General features: G+C 47.1%; 9 protein-coding genes across 9 annotated transcripts; 5 read left to right on the top strand and 4 right to left on the bottom strand.

Moving 5' to 3' along the window:
* Positions 1-1,408: 1,408 nt before the first annotated feature.
* On the top strand, positions 1,409-2,300 carry GGS25DRAFT_489994 (uncharacterized protein). The gene has a single exon (XM_049260953.1). It carries the CDS (start codon positions 1,856-1,858, stop codon positions 2,084-2,086), a length of 231 nt encoding a protein of 76 aa, XP_049116529.1. The 5' UTR covers positions 1,409-1,855; the 3' UTR covers positions 2,087-2,300.
* Positions 2,301-4,071: 1,771 nt separating this feature from the next.
* Positions 4,072-6,749, top strand: GGS25DRAFT_273436 (MYND finger protein). Its single transcript, XM_049257404.1, has one exon. It carries the CDS (start codon positions 4,568-4,570, stop codon positions 6,452-6,454), a length of 1,887 nt encoding a protein of 628 aa, XP_049116528.1. The 5' UTR covers positions 4,072-4,567; the 3' UTR covers positions 6,455-6,749.
* A 2,470-nt stretch (positions 6,750-9,219) lies between these two features.
* GGS25DRAFT_489991 (translation initiation factor eIF4e) lies at positions 9,220-10,611 on the top strand. The gene is made up of 2 exons (XM_049260952.1): positions 9,220-9,532; positions 9,600-10,611. The coding sequence occupies exons 1-2, from the start codon at positions 9,357-9,359 to the stop codon at positions 10,204-10,206; spliced, it is 783 nt and encodes a 260-aa protein (XP_049116527.1). The 5' UTR covers positions 9,220-9,356; the 3' UTR covers positions 10,207-10,611.
* An 855-nt stretch (positions 10,612-11,466) lies between these two features.
* Positions 11,467-12,190, bottom strand: GGS25DRAFT_521555 (calmodulin; the record flags this gene model as incomplete). Its single annotated transcript, XM_049264081.1, has 2 exons — positions 11,467-11,878; positions 11,994-12,190. 2 exons carry the CDS (start codon positions 12,188-12,190, stop codon positions 11,467-11,469), a joined length of 609 nt encoding a protein of 202 aa, XP_049116526.1.
* A 610-nt stretch (positions 12,191-12,800) lies between these two features.
* GGS25DRAFT_273384 (uncharacterized protein) lies at positions 12,801-14,729 on the bottom strand. Its single transcript, XM_049257403.1, has 2 exons — positions 14,353-14,729; positions 12,801-14,260 (listed from the first exon to the last, which is right to left on the bottom strand). Exons 1-2 carry the CDS (start codon positions 14,473-14,475, stop codon positions 12,980-12,982), a joined length of 1,404 nt encoding a protein of 467 aa, XP_049116525.1. The 5' UTR covers positions 14,476-14,729; the 3' UTR covers positions 12,801-12,979.
* Positions 14,730-16,299: 1,570 nt separating this feature from the next.
* GGS25DRAFT_514254 (stretch-activated Ca2+-permeable channel component-domain-containing protein) lies at positions 16,300-18,300 on the top strand (the record flags this gene model as incomplete). Its single annotated transcript, XM_049262972.1, has 2 exons — positions 16,300-17,533; positions 17,597-18,300. 2 exons carry the CDS (start codon positions 16,300-16,302, stop codon positions 18,298-18,300), a joined length of 1,938 nt encoding a protein of 645 aa, XP_049116524.1.
* Positions 18,301-18,772: 472 nt separating this feature from the next.
* Positions 18,773-19,860, bottom strand: GGS25DRAFT_273348 (uncharacterized protein). Its single transcript, XM_049257402.1, has 3 exons — positions 19,385-19,860; positions 19,142-19,268; positions 18,773-19,060 (listed from the first exon to the last, which is right to left on the bottom strand). The coding sequence occupies exons 1-3, from the start codon at positions 19,592-19,594 to the stop codon at positions 19,002-19,004; spliced, it is 396 nt and encodes a 131-aa protein (XP_049116523.1). The 5' UTR covers positions 19,595-19,860; the 3' UTR covers positions 18,773-19,001.
* GGS25DRAFT_521551 (uncharacterized protein) lies at positions 19,636-20,883 on the top strand (the record flags this gene model as incomplete). Its single annotated transcript, XM_049264080.1, has 3 exons — positions 19,636-19,641; positions 20,577-20,712; positions 20,816-20,883. 3 exons carry the CDS (start codon positions 19,636-19,638, stop codon positions 20,881-20,883), a joined length of 210 nt encoding a protein of 69 aa, XP_049116522.1.
* A 539-nt stretch (positions 20,884-21,422) lies between these two features.
* On the bottom strand, positions 21,423-22,677 carry GGS25DRAFT_273318 (small acidic protein family-domain-containing protein). Its single transcript, XM_049257401.1, has 2 exons — positions 22,437-22,677; positions 21,423-22,372 (listed from the first exon to the last, which is right to left on the bottom strand). The coding sequence occupies exon 2, from the start codon at positions 22,329-22,331 to the stop codon at positions 21,528-21,530; it is 804 nt and encodes a 267-aa protein (XP_049116521.1). The 5' UTR covers positions 22,332-22,372; positions 22,437-22,677; the 3' UTR covers positions 21,423-21,527.
* Between the last annotated feature and the right edge of the window lie 341 nt (positions 22,678-23,018).

The following is a 23,018-nucleotide window of genomic DNA, read 5'->3' as shown; positions in this document are numbered from 1 at the left end:
TACCAGCCTACCAGCCTACCAGGTAATAATAACCTTGGAAGTTTACAAGTGCGCCTCTTCCCGCCTTACTTACGTCAAAGTTTAAACTCCTCCCCCTAAGCTTTTCGGTAGAGTCGGTACCTCTATTTCGCCCGTAGCGGCGCCTGGCTGTTTAACGGATTTAACTCGCCAACATTGAAATGGGCGTCAAATGAGCCACTGAGAGAGTGCACCAATCGCCAAACTCAATTGATTCCAAAGATAGCTACATACCTAGGTACACAAGTAGATGTATTATTACAATCTACAAGAGCAATGAAAGCAAATCTCAGAATCAGACTCAGATTCTCAGCAGCAGCATCTTATGTATGTACCGCAAAGTTACCAGGACTATGCATGTATACAAACTTATTTTACTCTGCGAGCCCCGATCTAAAGCCGACTTGGAATCGTTTGAAACACCGATGGAGAAAGGCAAACATTCTAGTGAAGCTCTATTGGCCCTAATGCCTTAATGCAAGACCTATGCAAGACTGATGAGGTTGCGATTCTTAATTCAAAGTTTCGGCAATTTTTATTACAGTAAAAGTGAAATTGGAGATGCCGCCTCGCCAGCTCCCGCCGTCTCCTACATGCATACTAAAATACATCAGGTTGAATAAATTACTTTATCCACAACTTACAAGGCCATCTCCGGCATGCAGGTACCGAATTCTATATGATTCCCCCCCTTGAAATATACATATGTATATTATGTAAGGGAGTCCTGAATCATGTGAATCATGGAGAAGGTTAACTAACCTTAGGCTACTAGGCAGAATGGCGAAGTTCGAGATCCAGTTCCTCCCAAGTAGATCAAAGAAAATTTGTGATTCTCCACGTCTTCGAAACGGAAGCTCCGATTCTTTGGGTCAATTGCTGGAATCAAATCAACCATTCAGTCCCAGCCAAGGACCAATTCGTGACGCGATTCAACGCGCATACAGTAGTGTGTGCATTGCAATGCAACCCTATGCGCTCTAGATTTTCTCTTCTTTTCGCCTTCCCGACCTCCACCGCTCAAGTGTACTGATTTAGTCTCCGACCCTTTGACCACTGGATTCACTCCTAAGTGAGAAATCTGACAGGTAAATTTATCTGCAACTGAGATGCGACTTGATATCTGAGAGGCAAAAACCGTTTGAACATTTAGATCTCACTGGCCATGACCACATCTCCGTTACCCTGATTGGAAGCGTACTTGAAAATCATGCCATGCAGACCATAGACAAAACGGTAAGAAAAGGGAAGATCCTTGGTTTGATGAGCCAGGCGCGGGGGGGGAAGCCAAGCCCTACTTTGAAGCTCACACACCTCGGCCCAACAGTGATCGGAACGCCGTCTACGGAGGATGTGATTATATTATGAAGTAAAGTCTTTCAAGATCAATATCACGGAAGACTAAATATTAATATATCAAACTACGGTATACTATATACTATAACTAATTCGAAGATCGCCGGTGGAAAAGAACCGACGGACCCGCCAGTACGGGCACGGATTCATAACAGAACACACAGACAGAGCAACTTAACGTGTATTCCTACCCAATATTGACTAGGGTGTCCACGATGTGAACCCAACGGAAGGATTGCCAACCTCCAGCTCCCTGCCTCCTTTCTCGGCCGTGTCTTGTCTTCCGGTCTAGTTCGTCAAGGGGTCCCCCGAAGCGGGGATAAGTTATCGGAGAGCGATAGGCCCAAGCTCCTTACGTCTCCTATTCACCAGTTCACCATATGCACCTTACCTACCTAGGGCTGCCAGGTAGGGAGCTAGATAGTGCATACATATAGTATATCTTGCAGGACGAGAGAGATCTTTCAATCCTAGATGGTGCATGTCGTTCAGATGTTTATTAATCGCAACTAAGCTTGTATGTCTCCGGATGAGCTACGAAGTACATAGCTTATTGCTACTCCCAGGGGCGAGTTGTGCACAACGTGACCATAGACGCTGGTGTAAGCTCTCAGAAACCATCGATATTCGAGTGCGAGACTCATGCCACGACAGCATGATTAGGGACAGACCACTTATCACGATATTCGATGCTCTAGTAAGAACGTTATAATAGATGTCTCGAAGGCCATTTGCCAAAGTAAAAAAAAAGCAAGAACTGACATGAGCTTTCTAAGCGGCGCTATTTTGATGGCGGTTTCCGACGACAATTACTAGAACTAGACATTCATCTGTGTTATTAAGTACATACCTATAGTTATATTAACAGTTAGGTATTATTTACCCTACGTAGCAACAGATCCACTGCCACGCGATCAATATTTAAGCAAATATCATACTTCAACGATCTCTGAATAGTCACAAAGAAAAGTGATAGAGTTTATACTATTAGTTCTCCCGTCTATCATTTCGTCTTCCGCTGTTCCATAACGTGGCCACCTAAAAATAACATGAAAATAAGAAGTTAGTCAAAGCAACATTAGTAGAGCTAACTACATATCACACGTGTGATGTGTAATATACCCTAGGGCCTAGGCAGGTAGGCAGGACCTGTAGGCAGGTAGACAGGTAGGCAAAGTCCCTACCATAATTTAATACAAAGGGTAGAGTTTACTAGTACTCCCGCTTTAGTGGATCTGGTTGCCTGAATTGAAATTCAATTTTGCATTTATGTACCTCACTTTAGTTACAGGGACCTGCACACGATACACATGTAGTAATAGGCTGAGAGGTAACTATCGTACACCGTAAAAAGTACAACAATATAATTCATACATGCAACCGTAAGGAAGTATCTAAGCAGTATTCAAAACAAAGGATTCTGAACTTCAATAGAAATTGGTACAGGTAACAGGACAATACTTGAAGTGAATCAGAAATCAGGTTAGTAACCAATCAAAAAATGTAGCTTGTTAATAACTATGGATTGGAATTTTTCGAAAGGTGTATGGCATTATGTCATTTGTCGGATCTGCCGCATTGTTCTTCGAGTCTGGGCCCAGCTCGTTGGTAAAGAAGAACATTGAACCAAAAAAAGAAAAGAAAAACTTGTTACATACATGCTCTCAATGTAGGTAGGCATCGCTAATACATATGTATATTCTGCTAAAGATTTGAATGTGTGAACATTGAATCTGATTATAGTAGGAACACATGCACATCAATGCAAGTCAAACAATAGGTACCTACTAAGCGCTATAATTAACTGCCTAGGTACAATACAATACATATCCAATGCTGTAATAATCCCCAGTTGCCCAGTCCATGTCAGTGGGCGATAGTGGACAACGGTGGGCAACAGTGGGCCAGGACAGGCTACCCTAACAAATCCTAATAGCGATTCGTAAGAGTACTGGAGTCTTAGCGTGCCCGCACAGTCGTGAGATCCCCTAGTTCAAAAAAAAAAAAAAGTTGACCATAGCTTGGCCCTAATTAACCCTGGCAGGCGCAAAGTAGCAGAGTGGCAGAAGTGAGAGAATCAGAGTGGGTGAACCCCTAACCCTCGGGTGGCCTATTCGCCTCTTTTCGTAACACACCTTGTACCCGGGACGGAACCACTTTCCTTTCTTCCCATCAACCCATCTAACTACCCATCTACCCATCTTACATAGTAAGGTCTGGTATTGCTGGTATTGTACAACACCTACCTATTGCTAATTGCTACCTACTACTCTGATTTTCTCCCACACCCCCCTAGTCGAGAATAAGTCATCTTTTTTCCCTCCGATACACCAACCATCTCACCACCCCCGAAACGACTCGAATACCTTCTCTTTCCTATCAGTGCAACGATTCCCTTCCCTTCTTCCATCATATTCTGCTTCTTCTTCTTCTAATCTATCAATCTGGATGGAGACGCCCTTCAATCCATAGAGTCCGTCGCGCTGGAGATTCGGGCCTCCATTTTACTTAGATTATTCCCATTCATCCTTCGAGGGAATCGATATACCCATTAAAGGGAAGCGGTCTGAGGCATTTGGGCAAATTCGCCAGCCGAGTCACGATCGAATGTTCGGATTCACACTCATATACAATTAATCCTATTCTCCCCCATCATTCCCTTCAAACCGCGACAACCTCTACCAAGATTTTCGACCGGTATACTATTTCAATAGTTGAACAATAGTTGAAGAGGCAGAAAATAACCATCCCATCCCACAAACTTCCAAAAGCTCTATCATTGTCAATTTAGTTGGCAAACTGCGCCGAGAATAGACCTGGGTTTCCTTACTTATTACACATTTTTCTTTTCAAGGACATCAGTTTCCGTTGCTGCAACTATAAAAAAACCGAGCACCCGCATCCTTGCATTGAGTTTCTGAATTAACTTCAACGCGTTTATTTTCAATTCATTGAACGAGTTTATCGGGTTATCTACATTTCGTCGACAGAGACCAGAGAATACATTACATTACATTAGGACGAAACAAGTCGCTCTAGTCCGCCCAACTATAGGTATCTCCTATAGCCGGTTCCGTATCATCCAAGTACTCCAACCCACACTCCTCGATTCTACCATCGACATCGACATCGACATCGACTTTCGACTTTCGGCATCGACATTGATCCCTTCTTGGCTTTTATACCAGCCAAGATGAGGGAAGTCAACTTTAGCATCCCTAATGTCAATAAGGCATCGGTGGGCATCACCACTGCCTTATATGATCGCCGGGCACTCGACTGTACATCAACTCTTCCTTTAATCAACTCTCTTAATCACCTCGCCTACCTCACCACCTCGTCAGCCCGCATTCGCGATATTTTGACGGTCGATGGCGGCATCGAGAGACTGGTCTGCATTTTGAAACAGGGACGAAGTAAGGATATGATGGACATGTGGAAATGGAATCTTGCTTTCCAATGTGTGGTGAACATAGGAGTTCGCGGGACCGAAAACGTGAGGACTCGAGTCGTCGAAGCTGATATGGTTCCTGTCATCGCAACCATCCTCGACAATTACATCAAAGTTATCGATAAATGCCGCGAAAAGGCAGAGGAGGCGAAGCTGAAACAAATTGCTGACCACCACCATCGTCATCGGAGTCACAGTCATAGAGATCCTCCATTCAAGTCATCATTTACCAATCGACCTAGTCGTATAGACCTAGAGCAGCGGGCTTTCCGCCGCCAGGCTCCGCCGCCCTCCATTGATGTCTCGGCTGCTTCCTTCGCAAGCACATCGGCAGCGGCTGAGCAAAGTAATACCGAACCTGTACCGGCTATCCCACCGTTCGCCGTTTCGTCACCACCTGATCGCCAAGCTTTCCCCAGTCATCGTCACCACCATCACCACCACCATCATCATCATCATCACCACAGGCATGAGAATCGTCAGAACATCGTCTCTCCATCGCGGCAGATCCAGCCCTTGGCGAGTGCGGTTCCTACCATGGAGGCAGTGGACGGCTTCATCCGCCCCGTTCGAGACATCGACCGACTCCCGTCCATGGTTCCGGTCTTCCATCCCGGCCTTCCGTCGCAACCCACATCGCCTACTACGCCTTTACCTCCGCCACAGCTACGCTCACCAACACTTCGGCCTACCTCGGTCTTGGCACCAAATAGTCGACCTAGACGGCGTCCTTCCATACGTCACCAGAACTCGACTACGGATACGGATGATTTGAACGCAACTGATAGCGTTCAATCTGATGAGTCCCAGGACGCTGAAATGTCTGGCACCACTGAGATTCCACCTACGGTTAACTTTCAGGATATCGCCATGGAGGAAGGTGACAGCACTCTAGCTGGCTCAGCGCTCGACCTGACAACACCGACTGTCTCCGAGATTCCCGATGCGGGGACATTCAATATAACACATCGAACCCCAATGGATGGCAGTCTGCCAAATAACGCTCCAGCCCCAGGACCAACTTTAGGCCTTTCTCCCAATCGCCCCATCGTGCCTACGCCTCAGCCATCTCTACCAAACCACGCCAGTGTTCCTCGCTACCTTCTGGACAGGCCACTGCCCCCCAACCCACAAATGTTGGCGGCAATGCCTAGAGAAGAGGACGTTCTGATGTCTCTTCAATTGCTGGCATATGTGTCCAAATACTGCAATCTCAGGTCATACTTCCAGAAGAGCCACGTGGTGCCACGGCTTCAGATAGGCAAGGAGCTGCAACTGCTTGACGGAGACCATGTGACACTGGAATCTTTAGGTCCGCAAGAGTATGAGGAAGAGTACCTTTTACCCAACGATTTCAACATTTTCCCTCTGGTTGAGAAGTTTACGGTGCGATATCACAGCAACGATATGCAATACTGGGCTGGGGTTGTGATGCGCAATCTCTGCCGCAAGGATGATACGCGGGGTGGCATTCGGCAATGCGCATACTACCAGTGTGGTAAATGGGAGGAGTTCACGCGACAATTCGCTAAGTGCCGCCGGTGCCGCCGAACGAAGTACTGCAGCAAAGAGTGTCAGAAAAGTGCGTGGGCATTCCATCGTCATTGGTGTGTCGCTGCTTCACAATGACCACGGTTATTGTCCGATATTCTCCCCCTCCGTCCTGTCTCCGTCATCTCATTTGGCCCGGCGTTTTCAGCATAATGTCTACTTGATCAACTTCATTCATGAGTTGCATTGCATGGCGAAAGCAAGCATAGCACGAACATGGCGTCCGCGCTTTGATACCATTGGTTTTACTCAGCATTACGGTTCTCCTTTGTTACTATCACCGCCCTCGATCGGATTCTTACGAAACGCGGTTCCCTTTTCTTTTCTTTTCTTTTTTTTACAATTCGCTCTCGAACGCCTCATCCCATATTTGGTCAACTGGGTGCGGTGAAACATCATGAAAACCGTTGGCGGTTCTCATGAGCACCTGTATAGTATTGGCCTGCATTGTGGTGGTTGTTCGCGGTGTCGAGGGTGCTGAATATCGACTTTGGCAAACCACACTCCCCTTTCTCCCTAGTAACCTACCTACCTATCCATGTCATCGAGTGAGTTGCTTCGGCAGTTTTCGAAAACTCGTACTTTCCATTTCTTTAGTCTGGGGAGTTCCGGAACTGGTTCATTGGGATGTGGGAGTGTAGCATTTAGGACACTAATTGGTATCCGTCATGGTCGTTCTCGGTTTCTTTGGGGTTCCTCTTTGGTTCCATCGATTCTATAAAGGGACCACTCGGTGGCCTGCGAGGGTGGGGGGAGGGAAAGAAGATAGTGGTGGACCATCATCTCGGCGAATCCGCCATAAGGTGCTCGACTACCTACTCGGTCCAGGTGATGAAAAAGGTCTCTTGTTGAGGTCACTCAAATGGAGCCGACCCCGAGAACAAACATGGCCTAGTGAAGATGACGAATAGTTACTGCAATGGCGGACTGATAGTCTGTCAAAAACAACCCAAACTCTACGCTTTGTATCTTTACCATAACTAAGAAGATCAACGAAACCAATTCAAAAAAATTCGAATAGCATGTAATATGAATGTGATATGTACCTAGTATGTTATATGTCTACCTAGGCATCTAAAACAACCAGGTTCCAAGTCTAAGATCTAACCTTAAGCCAACTACCGAATTCCCTTTATCGTAATGTATGTACAAGTAGATTTTCATTTCCGGTCCCCTCGTATTTAAGTGACCGAGGAAAGGAGGTGGAAATGGCCTGGGCTCATGGTATTGCCCTTTGCTATTAACATATACACCTCTACCAGGATGGTAAAGGTCAGTTTACCATTTTACATAAGATACTTAAACGGCGGGTAGGTTTGCGGCCTGTGTAAGATAGTGCATCTCGACATACTAGGGATTTGCTTCGGATACAGTCTGTAAGTGGGGAGTAGGTGGACTCTCTGCCTTCTCGATGTGAAGTTTACTTATGATCTTGTCCATAAGTAGGTACTTTCTTTGCTGAGTTTCTGAGCTTGGCTAAGTACTGACACTTTTGATACTTAGCCTCTGCATATATATATATAAATGCGTCTCTTGCTGACACGTTCGTGCCTCCCAGCACATGTAACGCCTTGCCTTGGATTAGTGAGGTTGCTGGAGCACCTGACGATGACTCCGGAGACCTTGAAGACCTCCGCATGTTGCTAGGTGAACACAATGTTCTTAAGGGGGTCCCCCCCAGGCCTGCCCACGAATATGGCAACTACGAAGTTCACTATTTATACCTAGGTAACATAGCTATATTGTTAGCTGCTTAGGTACATATGTACCTAACCTTGAACCTTACATAATGTAGCCGAGATGATGGGCGCTGTTGGTATATGCCACATTTTTCTACTCATACTAAGAGGCATCTGAAAAGTTGTACATATTGTACATAGGTATAGTCTAGTTGGGACGAGACGCATCGTATCCAGATGAACAAACAGCATTTCTACAACTTATAAAAAGCAGTATCGGATGACGTTGGGTTAGGACTGAAATGCTTGACGTTTCCAACTTAGACAAGTTGAGGCTGAGCCCCACTATAGAAACAGGAGAGAGTTAAGGTTGGGATTTTAGCACCTTTTAGCACCCGTTAGCGCTATAATTCAGCTGAATTAATTAACCGGGGGTACCTCGCCACCTACAGGTACCTGTTCAGCATTGACACGGAACCATTGGCCTTTTATCTTTGTGACAGCGGAAATGAATTATCGTGGAACTTGTCCACTTAGAATACTAGGTACCTATGTCGTATGTACATGCCCAAGAGGTACATGTATCTGGTAGGTGCTAACGAGGTCAGATAATAACAAGTATAGTATAGATGGATGGATGGATGGATGGATGGATGGATGGATGGATGGGTTAAGAAATATGTTGATACAGCGATTCTTGAAACTAAGCCGTGCCTGTTTCAGAGCCTCGCGTCAGCAACCTCCTGAACTTGAATTACTATCATAGCTAAGCCTCTTTGAAAGGGGTATTTATTAATTGTGTTGGTCTTGAGGAGAATAAGTAGTATGCTTCTTTGTCTTCTCTTGCGTTTCCTCAATATTATTTGTACATACATGTAGGACTACCTCATACCAGTACATATACCAGTACATACATTGAATACCACCTGGGTACATAGTATTTAAGGTCTCCAGCTGCATAAACTTACCCCAACCGTGCTGTAAGTTGACTAATGCAATTACCCCTTCGCCCCCCCTTTTTTTTACTTTTTCCCCTGTGAGAACGTGGGTTACACAGCTATCCAACATATCGTTGAATGCCAGGAACGCTGCAATGGTGTCTTGATTTCTTGGCAACCACGTTGAATTGAACCCCACCATTAAACCATTTCCAACCCCTCCTGCATCTATCTATCTATCTATCTATCTATCTATTTACCTATTTACTTATTACATATTACATCTTACTTGAGATATATACAATTTAGAAACTTACAAGCAGTTAACACGTCAAGACCAGGCAAATCGAATCTTATTTAAATATGGCTGCGCGACCGACCTTGTTCACCAGGGGGCTCTCCTCCCTTTCACAGACCACCGATCCCAACTCGCCAAATGTCAGCTCGCCCGCTGAACAACGTGACGATGCGAAACGCAACCTATTCAAGACCATGCGGCCCTTGCCCACTCAGCACTACTGGAACGTGTACTTTGACAGGTAAATTACCCAGCTACCTGTCTTCTAATTCGCGCTTCTCCTATTAACCTTTAACCTTTCACCATAGACAAGCCAAGGAGCCAAAGAAAGAGGACGATGACAGCTACCAAGTATCACTGGAGCAGCTAGGCACGCAAATCGAATCGGTCCAGGACTTTTGGCGATATAACAATAACACTCCCGTCGACCAAATCAAGATGCGCGAGTCTATTTATCTGTTCAAGAGTGGTTTCAAGCCCATCTGGGAGGACCGCCGTAACGTGTTGGGCGGAAGCTGGACGTTCCGAGTGCCTAAGAGCGCGGGCCCAGACTTCTGGACACGCGTACAGCTCATGGCCATCGGCGAGAAGCTACAGGATGTGCTCGAAGAAGGCGACACCATCTGCGGTGTCGGCCTCTCCGTCCGTTTCAACTCCCACCTCATCTCCGTCTGGCACCGCGATGCCTCCAAGTCCAAGTCCATCGATGCCATTCTCGAGGCCGTTCTCGAAGACCTCCCTGCCGAGCTCCGCCCCAAGCCCGACAACTACTTCTACAAGAAGCACTCCGACCACCCTGGCTTCAACCCGCCCCCGGAGCTCAAAGCCGTCATCGACTCCCGCAAGCGCGCCGAGGAAGCCATTGCTGCGGCAAACAAACAAAATGAGAATGCCAAGCCTGCACCGGCCGAGTAAGACAACCTAGGTTACTCGGCAAACACCACTATATTGGGAAAGCTCAGACTAGTTGGCATCTGATCGAATCCTGACCCAACATTTTCTCTGGCCATCTACTTCCCTACCGATCTACTTACCTTGAAATCGGACCCTATTCATGGCAAACATCTAGTGATGCATCATCGGATGAAAGTTTCGATGGATCTTGCTTTTAGCTTTCCGTATCGGCTGAATTTCGTCTCATTCCCCTTTACAAGGTTCGGTCGAATATAGAAACTAAACCAAACTCAACCGTACGAGGTGGGGAAGACTGCATTTTTCTGGCGTTTGCAAATGGATCATCAATATATTTACTACGCTCCTAGAGGACAATACATTTATTATATATGAGCAATGAACTTTTTGGAGATTGAAACTATGATGAGCCATTGACTATCAGGTGCTTGCCTACCTCGCAACGTGACTTTTTACGTAGGCATTGTCTATCGACGTAAATTTCGGAATGGTAATGTATCCAAGTATAAGACTATCTATAAATAACTAGGTGATCTGCATTTGCTATAAGTGTGTCTAGCTGAGTAGACACAAATGGAGGGTATGGATTTAAGGGGAAAGGTATATCGCTCTTAACTAAACGTCCACAACGCATTGGCGCTGGCATAAGTATGCAAGCATACATACCTAAATAGGTGCCCCCCAAAACCTCAACCCTTTGGCGATCCTAGAACCCGTAATCTCTATGATACCTAACTATTAAGTCCTGAGTCTCTAGGATGCTAGCTTCGGTATTAGACATTGTTCGTAAGAGAGGTATGCTCGTTGACCCAAAACGCTATAAGAGGTGATAGCGAGGGGGCGTGAGCGGAGGTGATGCTGACCTCTCGGGCCGCAAAGATCTGTAGGACATGTTGTATACTAAGGTTACCCATCGTGTCAGTCTGTCTGTAAGGCTTGTTAGACGGGAAATTCCTAGGGAGGGTACGAGGACGGGTATACTTACCTAGGATAGCCAGTACCTAGTATTGATATCACGTGGGTTGTTCAACTTGTGTGTCTGATATCCAACCTTTCCTCTCCTTCTTTCTGTTTTTTTCCTGATCTCCCTCCTGGAGCCAGCTCCCTGGAATCCCATATAAGGAGACACATTCCACATCAACCCACATCCGCCGAAACCTCAGCTCCCTACTTCAGCGAGGAAATTATTTGTAAGGCAGGTAGGCATGCATATACGCATATTCGTACAATAATCCAACCAGTTCCGCTTCCCTTCCTTTCCCATCACTTCCAAGCCCCCGCCCTCCGCATAACCTCCTCGAACTCCGCCCTACCGACCCCCTTCCCGACCCCAGCGCCACCATTCGCCTCGAGAATCATGTCCTTGAGCAGCTGCTCGTCAACATCCTGCTTGAGCGTCATGGCGACGCGTTTCAGATGCGCCAGCGTCAGCGTTGCACCACCACCACCACCACCACCACCACTCCCTCCACCAATACCGCCACCACCGCCCGTGAACAACCGAAACGCCTCGTCGACTTCGTCGGGCGCGGGCCCGCCGGTGTCCGGGCGCGCGTGCAGCTTCAGGGCGCAGATGGCGACGAAGGGCTCGTAGGACGCGTACCCCTCCTCGTCGGGGTCGAGGATCTCGAGGAATTCCTGGAGCTCGCGTTTGCTTGGGGGGAGGCCGAGGGCGCTGTTTGTCATCGAGTTAGCTGGTACGTATATAGGTAGGTAGGTAAAGGAAAAGCAAGTGAGTTCGGGAAGGAGGGGAGGGGATGGGAAGAAAGAGGAAGGAAGGAAAGACGCACACCATAGCCCTCCTCACATCCCTGGTCGGTATGACGCCCTCCTTCTCGCCCTCCATGGGCTCCGCGAACAGCGCGAACGACTCCTTGATCTCGCGCTCCTCGCGCGCCGAGATGTTGTGCTCCTTCGCCAGCTTCGACTGCCGCTCCTTCGGCGCCGTGGCGTCGGCGGCGGCTTTGCGTTTGGGTGCCTGCGTCATGTTAGCTATAGTGCCATAGCCGCCACCATTTCTCTTTTCATTTCCCGGCTGTTTCTAAAAAAATAAAAAATAAAAAAATAAAAAATAAAAAAATAAAAAAAATAAGAACCGATTGTATAAACTGACCATTTTCAAACGTTGTGCTGTCGAGAGAATGGCGATAATTGGGTGATTGGTTGGTTATGCGACAAGGAAGTGGTTTGCTCAAGGTTTGCTTAATACTAGGTAGGGAGCTATGTAAGCTCGAGGTCTTACGTACAACAGTTAACACAGGCCCAATAATATTTAAACTTTAGAGTTGCCCGCCTGTCGGTGGGGCTTAAAGCCGCTTTTTCAGTGCTGTTAGGTACGGCCCGTTCTGTCTCAAAGAACCTTAAAATCACCAATTTCTATATCAACCTACAACAGTATGTAACCTACAACCGTGAATAGTGTGCCCACGAGTATCACCAAGTATAAGACTAGATATCTACTGGGTAGATAGGTGTCCAACGTAGTATAAAAGAATTCCCTTATACCTAGGTGCGTTATATACATTGACCCTCTTAGAAGCAGTATGAGCAACCGTCTCCGGAGAGGTAGTCTCGTAATTACAAATAATGAACACCATAATAATAGAGAGAAAAAAAAAACACAATTGGAATCGTGTTCGAATCCAATGGCATGAGAGAATATATATATTGTGATATAATAGCTTTTTTTTATGTTCATGTATCGTTATGTGCTGGGGTAGGGAAGGGGTGTTTCTTTTTTTCAGACTGATTATCAACCACACAGTCGTATTAGGTATTACCTGCCGGCTTCTGGCTGTTTGAACTTCGAAAAGAGGCCATCAAGCTTGTAACTCCATTCTATAGGCAAAGCCTTATAGACTCCCCTGATTTGCCATTCTCCAGCTTTGCCGATTAGCCATATATGCTCGTAATCAATCCACAACGACATGAAATGCGCCAATACCACCATAGCTCTCGGTCTCCTCTCTTCTATGAATCGAGTAAACTCCCTCGGCATCACAATCGAGAACGCGGCCAATCTTCTAGCCACAGTAGCGTCCGTCTCGCCCATGTCTATCGATCTCTGCACATTACATATGTATGAAAGTGCTTTGTCGTACACCGACCTGGCTTCTTCGTCGTGCAATTCGTAGTCGTCTTGTGCTGCCATCGACATCGGGCTACCAGGATATTCCAGTAGCCAGTCCAACGAGCTATGGTCACAGCTGAGAAACTCTTGTGGGTTCCGAATGTTTGAGTTGCTCATAACGTTTAGATAAGAAGTCGGCTTGTTCTCGTTGCTTAGCAGCCCGCTCGCCGTCGCTATCACTTCACCGGCACCGCGACCCATATGTAACCACTGCACAGGCGCCTCCCACGGGTCCACCGATAGTGTCTGGACTAAAGCTATAGAATGGGCCAATATTCGGAGGCTAGTGAAACAGATATAGTCCGCGTTATGTATGATCCCCTGGGTTAACTCTTCAAGGTCGCGCCGTTGTCCTTTCATGCACATGACCTGATAGGTTTGTTGCAATTTCATGAGATCATCCCGCTCTCGCTTGTCCGTGGTCCGCGCCCAAAGATGTAGGGCTGAATTAGCTAACGTTATGTAGAGAAGACTACACCGATTGTGTTCGTGGGCCATACGCATGGCTAGATCTGGAATATCGTACTCCCATATGCGCGCGAGCTCCGGGTTGTTCTGACCAGGGAATGGCTGTGCCATGGTTTGGTAATTGTGTAGCAAGCGAAGTTCCCATATTCGACGCCACGGCCCTTCAGGTATATCGATCTCGGGATCTGCCCCATCATCTATAGGAGTGGGATGAGATGAACCAGGAGAGGGATAGAATTCTAAGCCGTGCGGTGAAGACCCTGACACTACTGGCTTGCTCTCGTTACCGGGCGAACCTCCTGTATTGATCGGACTTGTCGAAAACATTGATGGCCCGCCATCATTTCGAGTAGCCGAGGAGGCTCTTGCGACGCCAGTCGACAATTGGGTCGCAACCGGGTACACGCATTCGACGGCATGCCTCGAACATGAGCCGCAGCTAGGGCGAACTTCGTCACACTGGAGCGGGGTGTTAGAGCTTGAGGTTCTACGAAGGAGAATGATTGCGAATAGCCGAATTGGTCAGGCTGCTGCTAAGTAGATATATATACCTTTACTCGTCTCTGCTTACATCGCATACAACCGGTGCGAGACTTTTTGTGATACAAGCGCGGTCCCCGTGGTCGGTGTTCTTGCGAACCGGCGTCATTCATGCCTAGAGGAAAGGGTGACATGTGTGTGAAGACCGACGTCCGATGAGGACGGCTTACAAATCGTGCGACACAATGGCCGTACTATGGGATGTATCGCAAACAGGTACCTCGATCGATAAATGATAAGTGTGCACCCGGTTTTGGTTCCGCGTCTTTGATTACCCGCGGTGCTGGGTCTGACCTTACTTCGACTGGTGGTTCCCAACTGAAGGTTCCGACTGGGGGATGGATAAACCTGGAACTCCATTTTGGATTGAGTGGCTCGAGGAACCAGTGAGCCAGTGAGCCAGTGCGGCACAAGTAATGCTTGTCCATAAACAGCTATAGGTACTTCAAGCGCTTGGGGCTACATGTACCGTAGCATTGGCCTACCCTTTTTCTTTACCTTCATTATGTTCCATCTGGCTAGACTTCTAGACCCGGATTTTACTAAGCAACCTACGGTAGGTAAGCTTTACACGACAAGAAAAATCTGCAAGACAGAAAAGGATCGAGGGTCAAGCCGGTCTTTTATATCGATCTATTAAAACTCATGAGATTCGAGCTAGGACCGGAGCCCGACCAGAGCCAAGTTCTGGGGCATAGATTCGTTGATCTATGAGGTTTTTGGGTACAACCGCACTTATGTTCGACTTAGGTGCGAAAGCGAAAGCGAAACCAGATGGAATGTTATCTGAGTAAGCGAGTTTTGGGAAGGGTTGGTAGGCAAAATGGGTAGGTAGTGTATCATTGATCATGGAGGAGTGGAGGACATCGGAGTGGACTGTGGATTGTTTGAGTGCAAATGTCACTATGTGGGCTAACAACCCGATTTATTTTGTTAGTGCACAGCGTACCTACTAACGTTAATGTAATGTAATGTAAGGTAAGGTGCCTGAGACCTGAACTTGTTCCTGCATCATGTAGCCCTGAAGGTTATTGTTCTTAGTTAACCCATCTATCCTAGTAGGTATGTAGCTTGATAGGTGCAGTACATGTATGCACCTAGCTTTCAATGCTTTTTTCTTATATGGATGATTATTGATGACAAAAAAAGAACTATATACATCATTGATGTGATGTATGTAATACGATTAATGGTGTAGTAACTAGGTTAACCTACATAGTTATGTATGTTTGATAATATGTACGATAAGAAGGTTGGCGGCTGCAACCTGCGGCCTTGCTGCAGATACATAAAGTGTAAGTGGCTTCAAAAGTGGTGGTTTCTGATCTACTAAGATGTACATCAAGGCTACTTATGGACATGTCTAGGGTAGTACTGTTAAGTGTGGCTTATGTCCCAATTTCAATATATTGAATGTATATGTAAGTACTGCATAGTAATAGGTCCACGGCAGATTGCAGTTGTAGTCCCCACTCTGCTATCGTAATCCCGTTTCAGCATGTCAAGCTGCCAGTTGTTACTTTTACGACGTTCAGCTGTAAGCCATGTGTAGGTGCATATATCCACCGCCCAGTGGCCCAATGGTTTCTTCATCAATCAATTGTGAAACTCTCCTTCGACGACTTGACGTCGCTTTCCCAATTCCCAATTCCCAATTCCCAATTTTTGATAGGCGAATAGTACTACTATTAATTGTGCAATTGCTATAACGCCTACTACAGTACCTAGTACTACTAGAATACCATTGAATAAAATTTCGAAGTTCCTTCTGACGCAATTTACCTCATTCCCGTCTAATACGACCGACAAATACAATATTACCTTCCCGTGCCGGTGCTTAGCATAATCCTTTCCAGCTAACCTCAAAGTGTCATCCCACGAGTTTGCTTCGACAAAACCTGCCGATTTTAGGTCACGATCTTTTTTTGTGAGATGCCCCGCGGGGCTATGTTCTTAGTATGCAGCTGAGTCCATTACAGTCGCGGCTGGCTGCGTCCGTGATAGCCTCATGTCTGTTACTCGTTATATATCTATTTTTATTCTCCCCGCCATTCGCTCTCGCCGCCGAGCTCGCTGGCATATCTGTCGATAACGACGCGCGCGATTGGACTTACGATGATGCACAGGATGCTGCCGAACCTCTCGAAGTATCCGACCCCAGACGTCCAACTTACGAACCAGGATTCGCACTATTCGACCGAAGCATAATAGGAAGGCAAGCAGGTGTTGCGAGTCCCCTAGCCGACAACGAGCTTACAACCAGTAATCTTGCCCCTGGCATTACGAACATATATGTTTTCTCTGAGTCGTCAGTGACTAGTAGGGCGGCACAAAATCTGAACGAGCCATTGGAGCTTCGCAGGGGGTTAAATGAGTCAGGAGAGTCGGCTGCCGATATACCCAATGAAGCCATTGATCCCGATTCGGAACTTGTGCGTAGACAGTCATCGAAAACGTTGTGGATATCTGCAAATACTTGCCAGCAGCCATGGCCCCTTTCAACAGATCAACCCACGGTAGAGCCTCCGCAACTCGTTCTCTATGTGTCGACGTCCGCCGACAATACCTCCCCTGGACCGTTGCAGAGCAACGATACACAGCGGGTTATCCCCTTTAATGATGGCGCGGTTATGTTTAACATATCCCTAGACGGGGATGTTTACATGTCAATTACAGCTCCAACGGTTTCTGCCCAATTATTCGACATTACGAGAGAGTACAACTTCAATTTAGTCGCTTCTACCGAACAATATTACTATTCCTATGACAATCAAACAAAAGCAGATCTTGTGTGGACCGATAGCGATGCGGGGGCGGCTCTATTGCAGACAAACAACCTTACGAGTTCTCCGGACCAACAGATCACTACGATGCCGTATGTATTGTTCGCTCATAATCAAAACGATTCGGCCATCAGTGGAATGCGCAACTCTTACTGCGGACTGAGCTTGCACGCTCAAATTAGGAATCTGGACGACGGGAGCAGTGGCGCAGTGACCATGGGGTTAAAGCAAGGGGGGGATCGCAACCTAACCCGACAGCAGTTTTATGTTAGCGGCCTCAACGCCAGTTCTAAGTACGTTGGAATTCTTGCGCGTCCACCGGGAAAGGCGGTTCAAAAGCGACAGGATGATTCCTCTAGTGTGGGGGGTGGAGTTGTTTTTCAGCCGGTTCCGTTCGAAACTAAACCCAGTAAGCAAAACGCCAGTTCTTTACCATGATGGATGGAATCACTAACTTGGACGTACTACGTAGATGGCGCTTGTACGGTTATCTTCAATCTAACACTATGCGACCAAACGCAATACGCCGTACCTGGAAACCAAGATCTTTTCCCTAACGTTGCGGCGCTCGCTGCTTTCTACGAGAATTATACGCAGACCATGTGGGACAACTTTGATAAAGTCCTGCAGCAGGTTCCTTGCAATACCTCATCGACGGCTCAGTACTCTCTAGCTAGAAATTGCGATGATTGTAAAATCGCGTATAAGAATTGGCTCTGCTCGGTGGCCATCCCACGCTGCGAAGACTTTTCGACGCCTCCTCGCGAGGGAGTTTATCTACACGAGCGCAACATCGCGGCCCCGTTTCCGAACGGGTCGATGGTGGACCCGGAATTGTTGAAATTGAGGGGAGACGATAAGGCTTTTAGCTCGTCCCGGAACCCCGCCATTGACGAAACCGTTCAGCCGGGTCCGTACAAGGAGCTGTTGCCCTGCGACAACGTATGCTACGAACTGGTACGGAGCTGCCCAGCCTCCATGGGCTTCGCCTGTCCACGCGATAAAAGCATGTACGGCTACACTACGAGCTACGGCAGGCAGAATATCGATGGCTCTCTATCATGCAATTATCCCGGAGCTGCGCATTTCCCAGGCGCCGCCAGTACGCTCTCCATCTCGCGGTACGGCCTCGCCGGTGCATTAGGTATACTTCTGATAAGCACGATTCTGCTATAAGAGCTAGGTCTCCTTCCTGTGGTTTGGAAACTATTCTTTTTTTTTTTTTTTTGCTTCCCATTTTCTTTTGAATGAGGGCGCCGGCGGTTTAATACTGCGGTTTTACGAAGCAAGCATTTTGCATCGTTTTAATGATAAATCGGGTTCACGAATAGCAAGCAAATACGCAAGCGAGGCACCGAAATGGATGATGAGCATTGCAAAGGCGTTCTATGGGTTAGATATATATCGCATTTTCCTTTTACTTCTCCTTTTCTTTTTTTTATTTATTAAACTAAGTCAAGGCGATAAACCACAAACCCCCTTGAGTCGTTTGGCATAGGGGTTAGATACCTATATGTATACCTAGGTACATATATAGAAATCAACTAGGAACGCAGACCTAGGTATTCTTGTTTTTGCAGGTTGTTCTGTTCATCTTTTGGACGGTTAGATCATTGCGTGGCGAAGCTGTTGGGTAGTGTTGTAGGCATACCTGATATTATGATGCTTACCATATAGGGGCATATACCCACCACTAGGTATTAAGTACTAGGTGCCCGGGTGGGTAGTATGCAATCCTGGATATTAACGCGCCTATGTACTTTGCGCGAAGGGCACTTCCATAGAAATCGCGGATGTACTAGCTATCAGGCATAGTTTCTTCTCTGGGGCGTTATGCTCGTCTTGTTCTATTGACGAGGACTGAAGCTAAGCTGTGGCTACTTCTGTCGCGCTTGCTCGAGTTGCTCGATCCTGGCTTCGAGGTCGGCAATGGTGGCTGTTGGGTTTGGTTTGTTAGCTACATGGCCCTGTATACGCGCATAGAGAGAAGGGGGATAAGTGGGTAGTAGGCATGTACCTCGCATCTCGCTCTTGATCTCGTTGTACTCCAGTTTCACCCATAAGTAATACGCTACCTGGTATGTGAAGACGGCCACGAGCAGTACTTTGGCGATGGGTCGGCCGAAGGTCTTGTAGAATTGTCCCTGTAAAAAGTGTGAGTTCAGTGCCTTCTTTTCCTTTTTTTTTTGGGTAAGCCCCCCTCCCCATCCTTGGGCGCGGAAGCGGGGTGGGGGGGTCTATGAAGGGTGGGGTGACTGACATTTATGGATTTCTCTTCTGGAGAGGGGGGCGCCGGTGGTGTTTTTACTTGCTGTGATGACACTGAAGAGGAAAATAGGCGCGCGGGTGATTTTTGCATCTGAAGTTGGAGTTGGAGCTGGGCTGTGAGAGGATGTTGGGAGGTGGTAGATCGGCGCGCGGTGATGGTTCGGAGGGGCGCCAGGTGTCTGGCTGTTCGGGAGGAGAACATTGTAGTGGGCTGGGTTGGGTTGAGTTAGGGTTGGTCTGTGAATGTCGGTATTGGAGTTGAAGGGGAGGTATCAGCTAATTGCTAGTTCGAGGAGTCTTAAAGACGTTTATAGATCTAACGATCAACGTGAAGAGAAGAACGTTGTGCTAATTGTGTATGTATGTATGTAACTACCTCGAAGCCTTATCTCGAAGTCTATCTCGAAAAGTGGCTTGGTTGGGTTTCTTTCAAGTGGCTTGATCATAGCCCTGACTGGAGCTGCCTAGGTAGGTACATAGATCCCTGACCCCTGTCTTCTCGCGCAAGAATGTCCCAAGACTCCCAACATTGAAAGTTAATTCAGGCCAATTAACTTATTAAGAAGTAATAACGCTAACTAATTCAGGTAAGTTAACCACCATTTTCGTATCCGAACGGACGTAGATCAAGGAAACCCTGAACTCGGGCTACCTAGTACCTAGTACCTAGCATTCCATTATCGATAGGGGAGTACGTTATTATTGCTGTTGCAGACACATGTCCATTCGGGGAAATGTGAATTACATCTCCAACTCTCCAAAAAAAGAATTGGAACAATCTGTTCTCTGGTTTGCGACTGGAATATCTGTCGTTATTCTTTGTCTTTTTCTCTTTTTTGATGCGGCAGCCTGTTTATTAATATATAAAAGAAAGGCTTGCACCCTTCATTGAGCACCGGGAATCCAAAGGCGCGACTCCGGTCTCATCAGCAACCTACCTACCTACACATACCCCCTTATATTAATTTAATACTGCTAGGTATTAGCTTGCAATCAAGTTCAGTTCCAGATCCTGAACCCCATCGCGCATTATAAGCTTTCCGCTTTTCCTCACAAGCGCAACCTCCTTCCTCCAAGCTACATAAACACTCACTCACGTACATACAATCTACACACAATGGTATGCTTCTCCCAGCTTCTCATGCAATAGATTCAAGTGCTGATACTAAACCTTTCCTCCACAGGCCCAGACTCTCGAGCAGCGACGGCGGAACGCCAAGTTCACCAAGGAGCAGGATGCGCGCCGGGGCAAGTCGGAGAACGACATCAAGAAGCGCCACAAGGAGCAGACCAAGTCGCCCATCTCCCTCTTCTGGCTGGGTAAGCTGATTTTCCTTTTCCGTTGCCCACTCTACCTACTCCTTGCATCCATCCCCAGTCTCGTACCTGCCAATTTGTCTCTAACTTGGATTCTGCGTCCTAGGCATCCTCGCTTTCATCGTCTTCGGCGGTCTCGTGTTCGAAATCATCTCGCGCGTCTTCTTCCGGTAAACGAACACCCCGCCACGAGGCATAGCATCCCAAAAGTTAGTGCTGCGGTTGAGGAGCCCCAATGCGAAGTGCTCTCATTACCTTACCCAAGAGTTCAAGTCTATCCAAGAACAACGAGAGAGGAGAAAATACGGCGATGTGGACAATTCACTAGGATTATAGTCACGGTCGAGATACGGGCACCGGCTGGAAGGTTCAATTGGAGTGGGGGACAGCTAATGAAGGGCAGTTAAAATGTGTATATGTGTGTAGCTGTCCAGAGGAGCCATGATACCTGAGCACCGACTCTATGAGAACAGTTCATATTTCTGGGGGACAGACCTTGCCCTCCTTTCTCCAACCATCGTATGTTTTTCTTTGGGCCAAGTCATGCATCATTGGCCCCTGTCCGGACGTGAAATTCACACAATAGGTATCCTAAGAAGACCAGTCTGAATCCACCATCTAATCACATGAAGTCAAGTTCCATTCAACTAATCTCGTATAAAGAATACAATTGATTTCTTGACTGATACACGGAGAGGAAATACATTAGCATAGTGATCATCCTGCCAATAAGAGCAAGCAAATATCAGATGGTATAATTAATCCCCTGCCCTTTTAAAAACGCCATTTTTCATTTTTGAGAATACACACATAAGTCATCATGCCCCAAGGCCTCTCCTCTGACCAATACCTCCGTGCTTTATCTTCATCCCCATGTCGAATTGGCGTTCCAAGTCCTGCTGAACTTTAACGATGTTGGTGCTTGATGTCGTAGAGCCACTTGTAGCCGCCACTGCATTAGACTTCTTAGCTCCGAGGAGCCTCAGAAACTTCTCCTTTCTCTTCTCATCGCCCTCTAGAGCTTGGACGTTCCATGGCCCGCCGCCATTGGTATTCGTGCCGTCTCCATTTGCGTTAGAGGGTACCTGCTCCTCAGCTTCGGTCTTCTCCTTTCTCTTTTTCTTCTTCTCTTTCTTCTCCTTCGGTGCTTCGACCTGGTTTACTTCCTCTAGCTTCCTTTTCTTCTTATCCTTGGGTGCCTCAGAATCGGCATCCGTTATGCTATTCGCGGCTGCATGCGAGTCCTCCTCTTCACTGCGCTTGCGCTTCTCAGACTTCTTATTTTTCTTGTGCTTCTTTTCCTTCTTGACCTCAGCATCTGAACTTTCAAGGTCTTCCACCTTCACCTCAATCTTCTTGTGCTTCTTTGCCTTCTTGACCTCAGCATCTGAACTTTCAAGGTCTTCCACCTCCATTTCAATCTTCTTGTGTTTCTTTGCCTTCTTCGGCGGCTCAGGGGCCGAGTCGCTGGAGCTGGAGCTAGTGGAACTGGAACTGGAGGTGTCACTATCACTATCGCTGGAGCTGGTGTCACTATCTGCAGGTTTAGTCGAAGTAGGTGCAGCGGCAGGAGTAGTGTCGTCAAGAGCGATATAGTTATCGTTCTTAGGGTCCGCTGCCATCTGCGCAACCTCAAGAGACAGCTTGTTCTTCTCGGCTTCCTCTTTCTAAAACACAATCAGTTAACTAGATAGCCTCTGACAGTGGAGGATAGCCTGATAACTTACCTGTTTCAGCTCGTCCAGGTAGTCGGCACGAGCTCTAGCCTTTTGCGCCTCAACCATCATCTTGATAGCCTGGGCCTCTAACTTATCAGCACGCTGGCGCAAGCGTCTATGTCTCTTCTCCTGCTTGTGAGGACGGTTGGCTATCTTCTTTAGTTTGTCGGCTGCTTTGCGTTCGTCATTCCATTTGGCGGCACGACCGACATTGGCCTTTCGTGCTTGCTTGGCCTCGGATTTGGCATGGCGCTTTGCCTTACGGGCTTCGGCTCGTGCAAGTCGTTGTTCTTGCTGTTTCTTAAGCTTAGCCTCTGTGGAAGGTTAGCACTTGGAATCAAGATTAACTATAAGCTGAAGTAAGATCAGGATATCCATACCTTTGGCCTCAGCTTCGCGACGAAGCTTGACTGGGTCAAGCTTCTGCCAAGGACCCGAATCAACCTCCATCTTTGAGGGAAGTTATCAAAAGGCAATAAGCAATTAAGTATTAGGTGAAGACAGAGATAGTTTTAAGAGAAAGATTTAATTAAGGGTGTTATATGTTTTAACAAAAGCACCTTCACGATCAATGTAGGGTGACTACCTAGA

The sequence above is a fragment of the Hypoxylon fragiforme genome (assembly GCF_022984875.1).
Source record: "Hypoxylon fragiforme strain CBS 206.31 chromosome Unknown GGS25scaffold_5, whole genome shotgun sequence".
In the NCBI taxonomy this organism is placed as follows: Eukaryota; Fungi; Ascomycota; class Sordariomycetes; order Xylariales; family Hypoxylaceae; genus Hypoxylon; species Hypoxylon fragiforme.
The sequence above is the reverse complement of the archived record's forward strand: the minus strand, read 5'-3'. Positions and strand labels throughout refer to the sequence as shown.

Excerpts from the sequence above, each read along its gene's own strand:
- GGS25DRAFT_489991 (XM_049260952.1), top strand. The coding sequence starts at position 9,357 with ATGGCTGCGCGACCGACCTTGTTCACCAGGGGGCTCTCCTCCCTTTCA. Across the intron at positions 9,533-9,599 it reads TGGAACGTGTACTTTGACAG|ACAAGCCAAGGAGCCAAAGA; the intron begins GTAAATTACCCA and ends CTTTCACCATAG.
- GGS25DRAFT_273436 (XM_049257404.1), top strand. The coding sequence starts at position 4,568 with ATGAGGGAAGTCAACTTTAGCATCCCTAATGTCAATAAGGCATCGGTG.
- GGS25DRAFT_273384 (XM_049257403.1), bottom strand. The coding sequence starts at position 14,475 with ATGTCACCCTTTCCTCTAGGCATGAATGACGCCGGTTCGCAAGAACAC. Across the intron at positions 14,261-14,352 it reads GTAAGCAGAGACGAGTAAAG|TGTGACGAAGTTCGCCCTAG; the intron begins GTATATATATCT and ends ACCCCGCTCCAG.
- GGS25DRAFT_273348 (XM_049257402.1), bottom strand. The coding sequence starts at position 19,594 with ATGTTCTCCTCCCGAACAGCCAGACACCTGGCGCCCCTCCGAACCATC. Across the intron at positions 19,269-19,384 it reads CAGAAGAGAAATCCATAAAT|GGACAATTCTACAAGACCTT; the intron begins GTCAGTCACCCC and ends CACTTTTTACAG. Across the intron at positions 19,061-19,141 it reads GATCAAGAGCGAGATGCGAG|CCACCATTGCCGACCTCGAA; the intron begins GTACATGCCTAC and ends CAAACCCAACAG.
- GGS25DRAFT_273318 (XM_049257401.1), bottom strand. The coding sequence starts at position 22,331 with ATGGCAGCGGACCCTAAGAACGATAACTATATCGCTCTTGACGACACT.
- GGS25DRAFT_489994 (XM_049260953.1), top strand. The coding sequence starts at position 1,856 with ATGTCGTTCAGATGTTTATTAATCGCAACTAAGCTTGTATGTCTCCGG.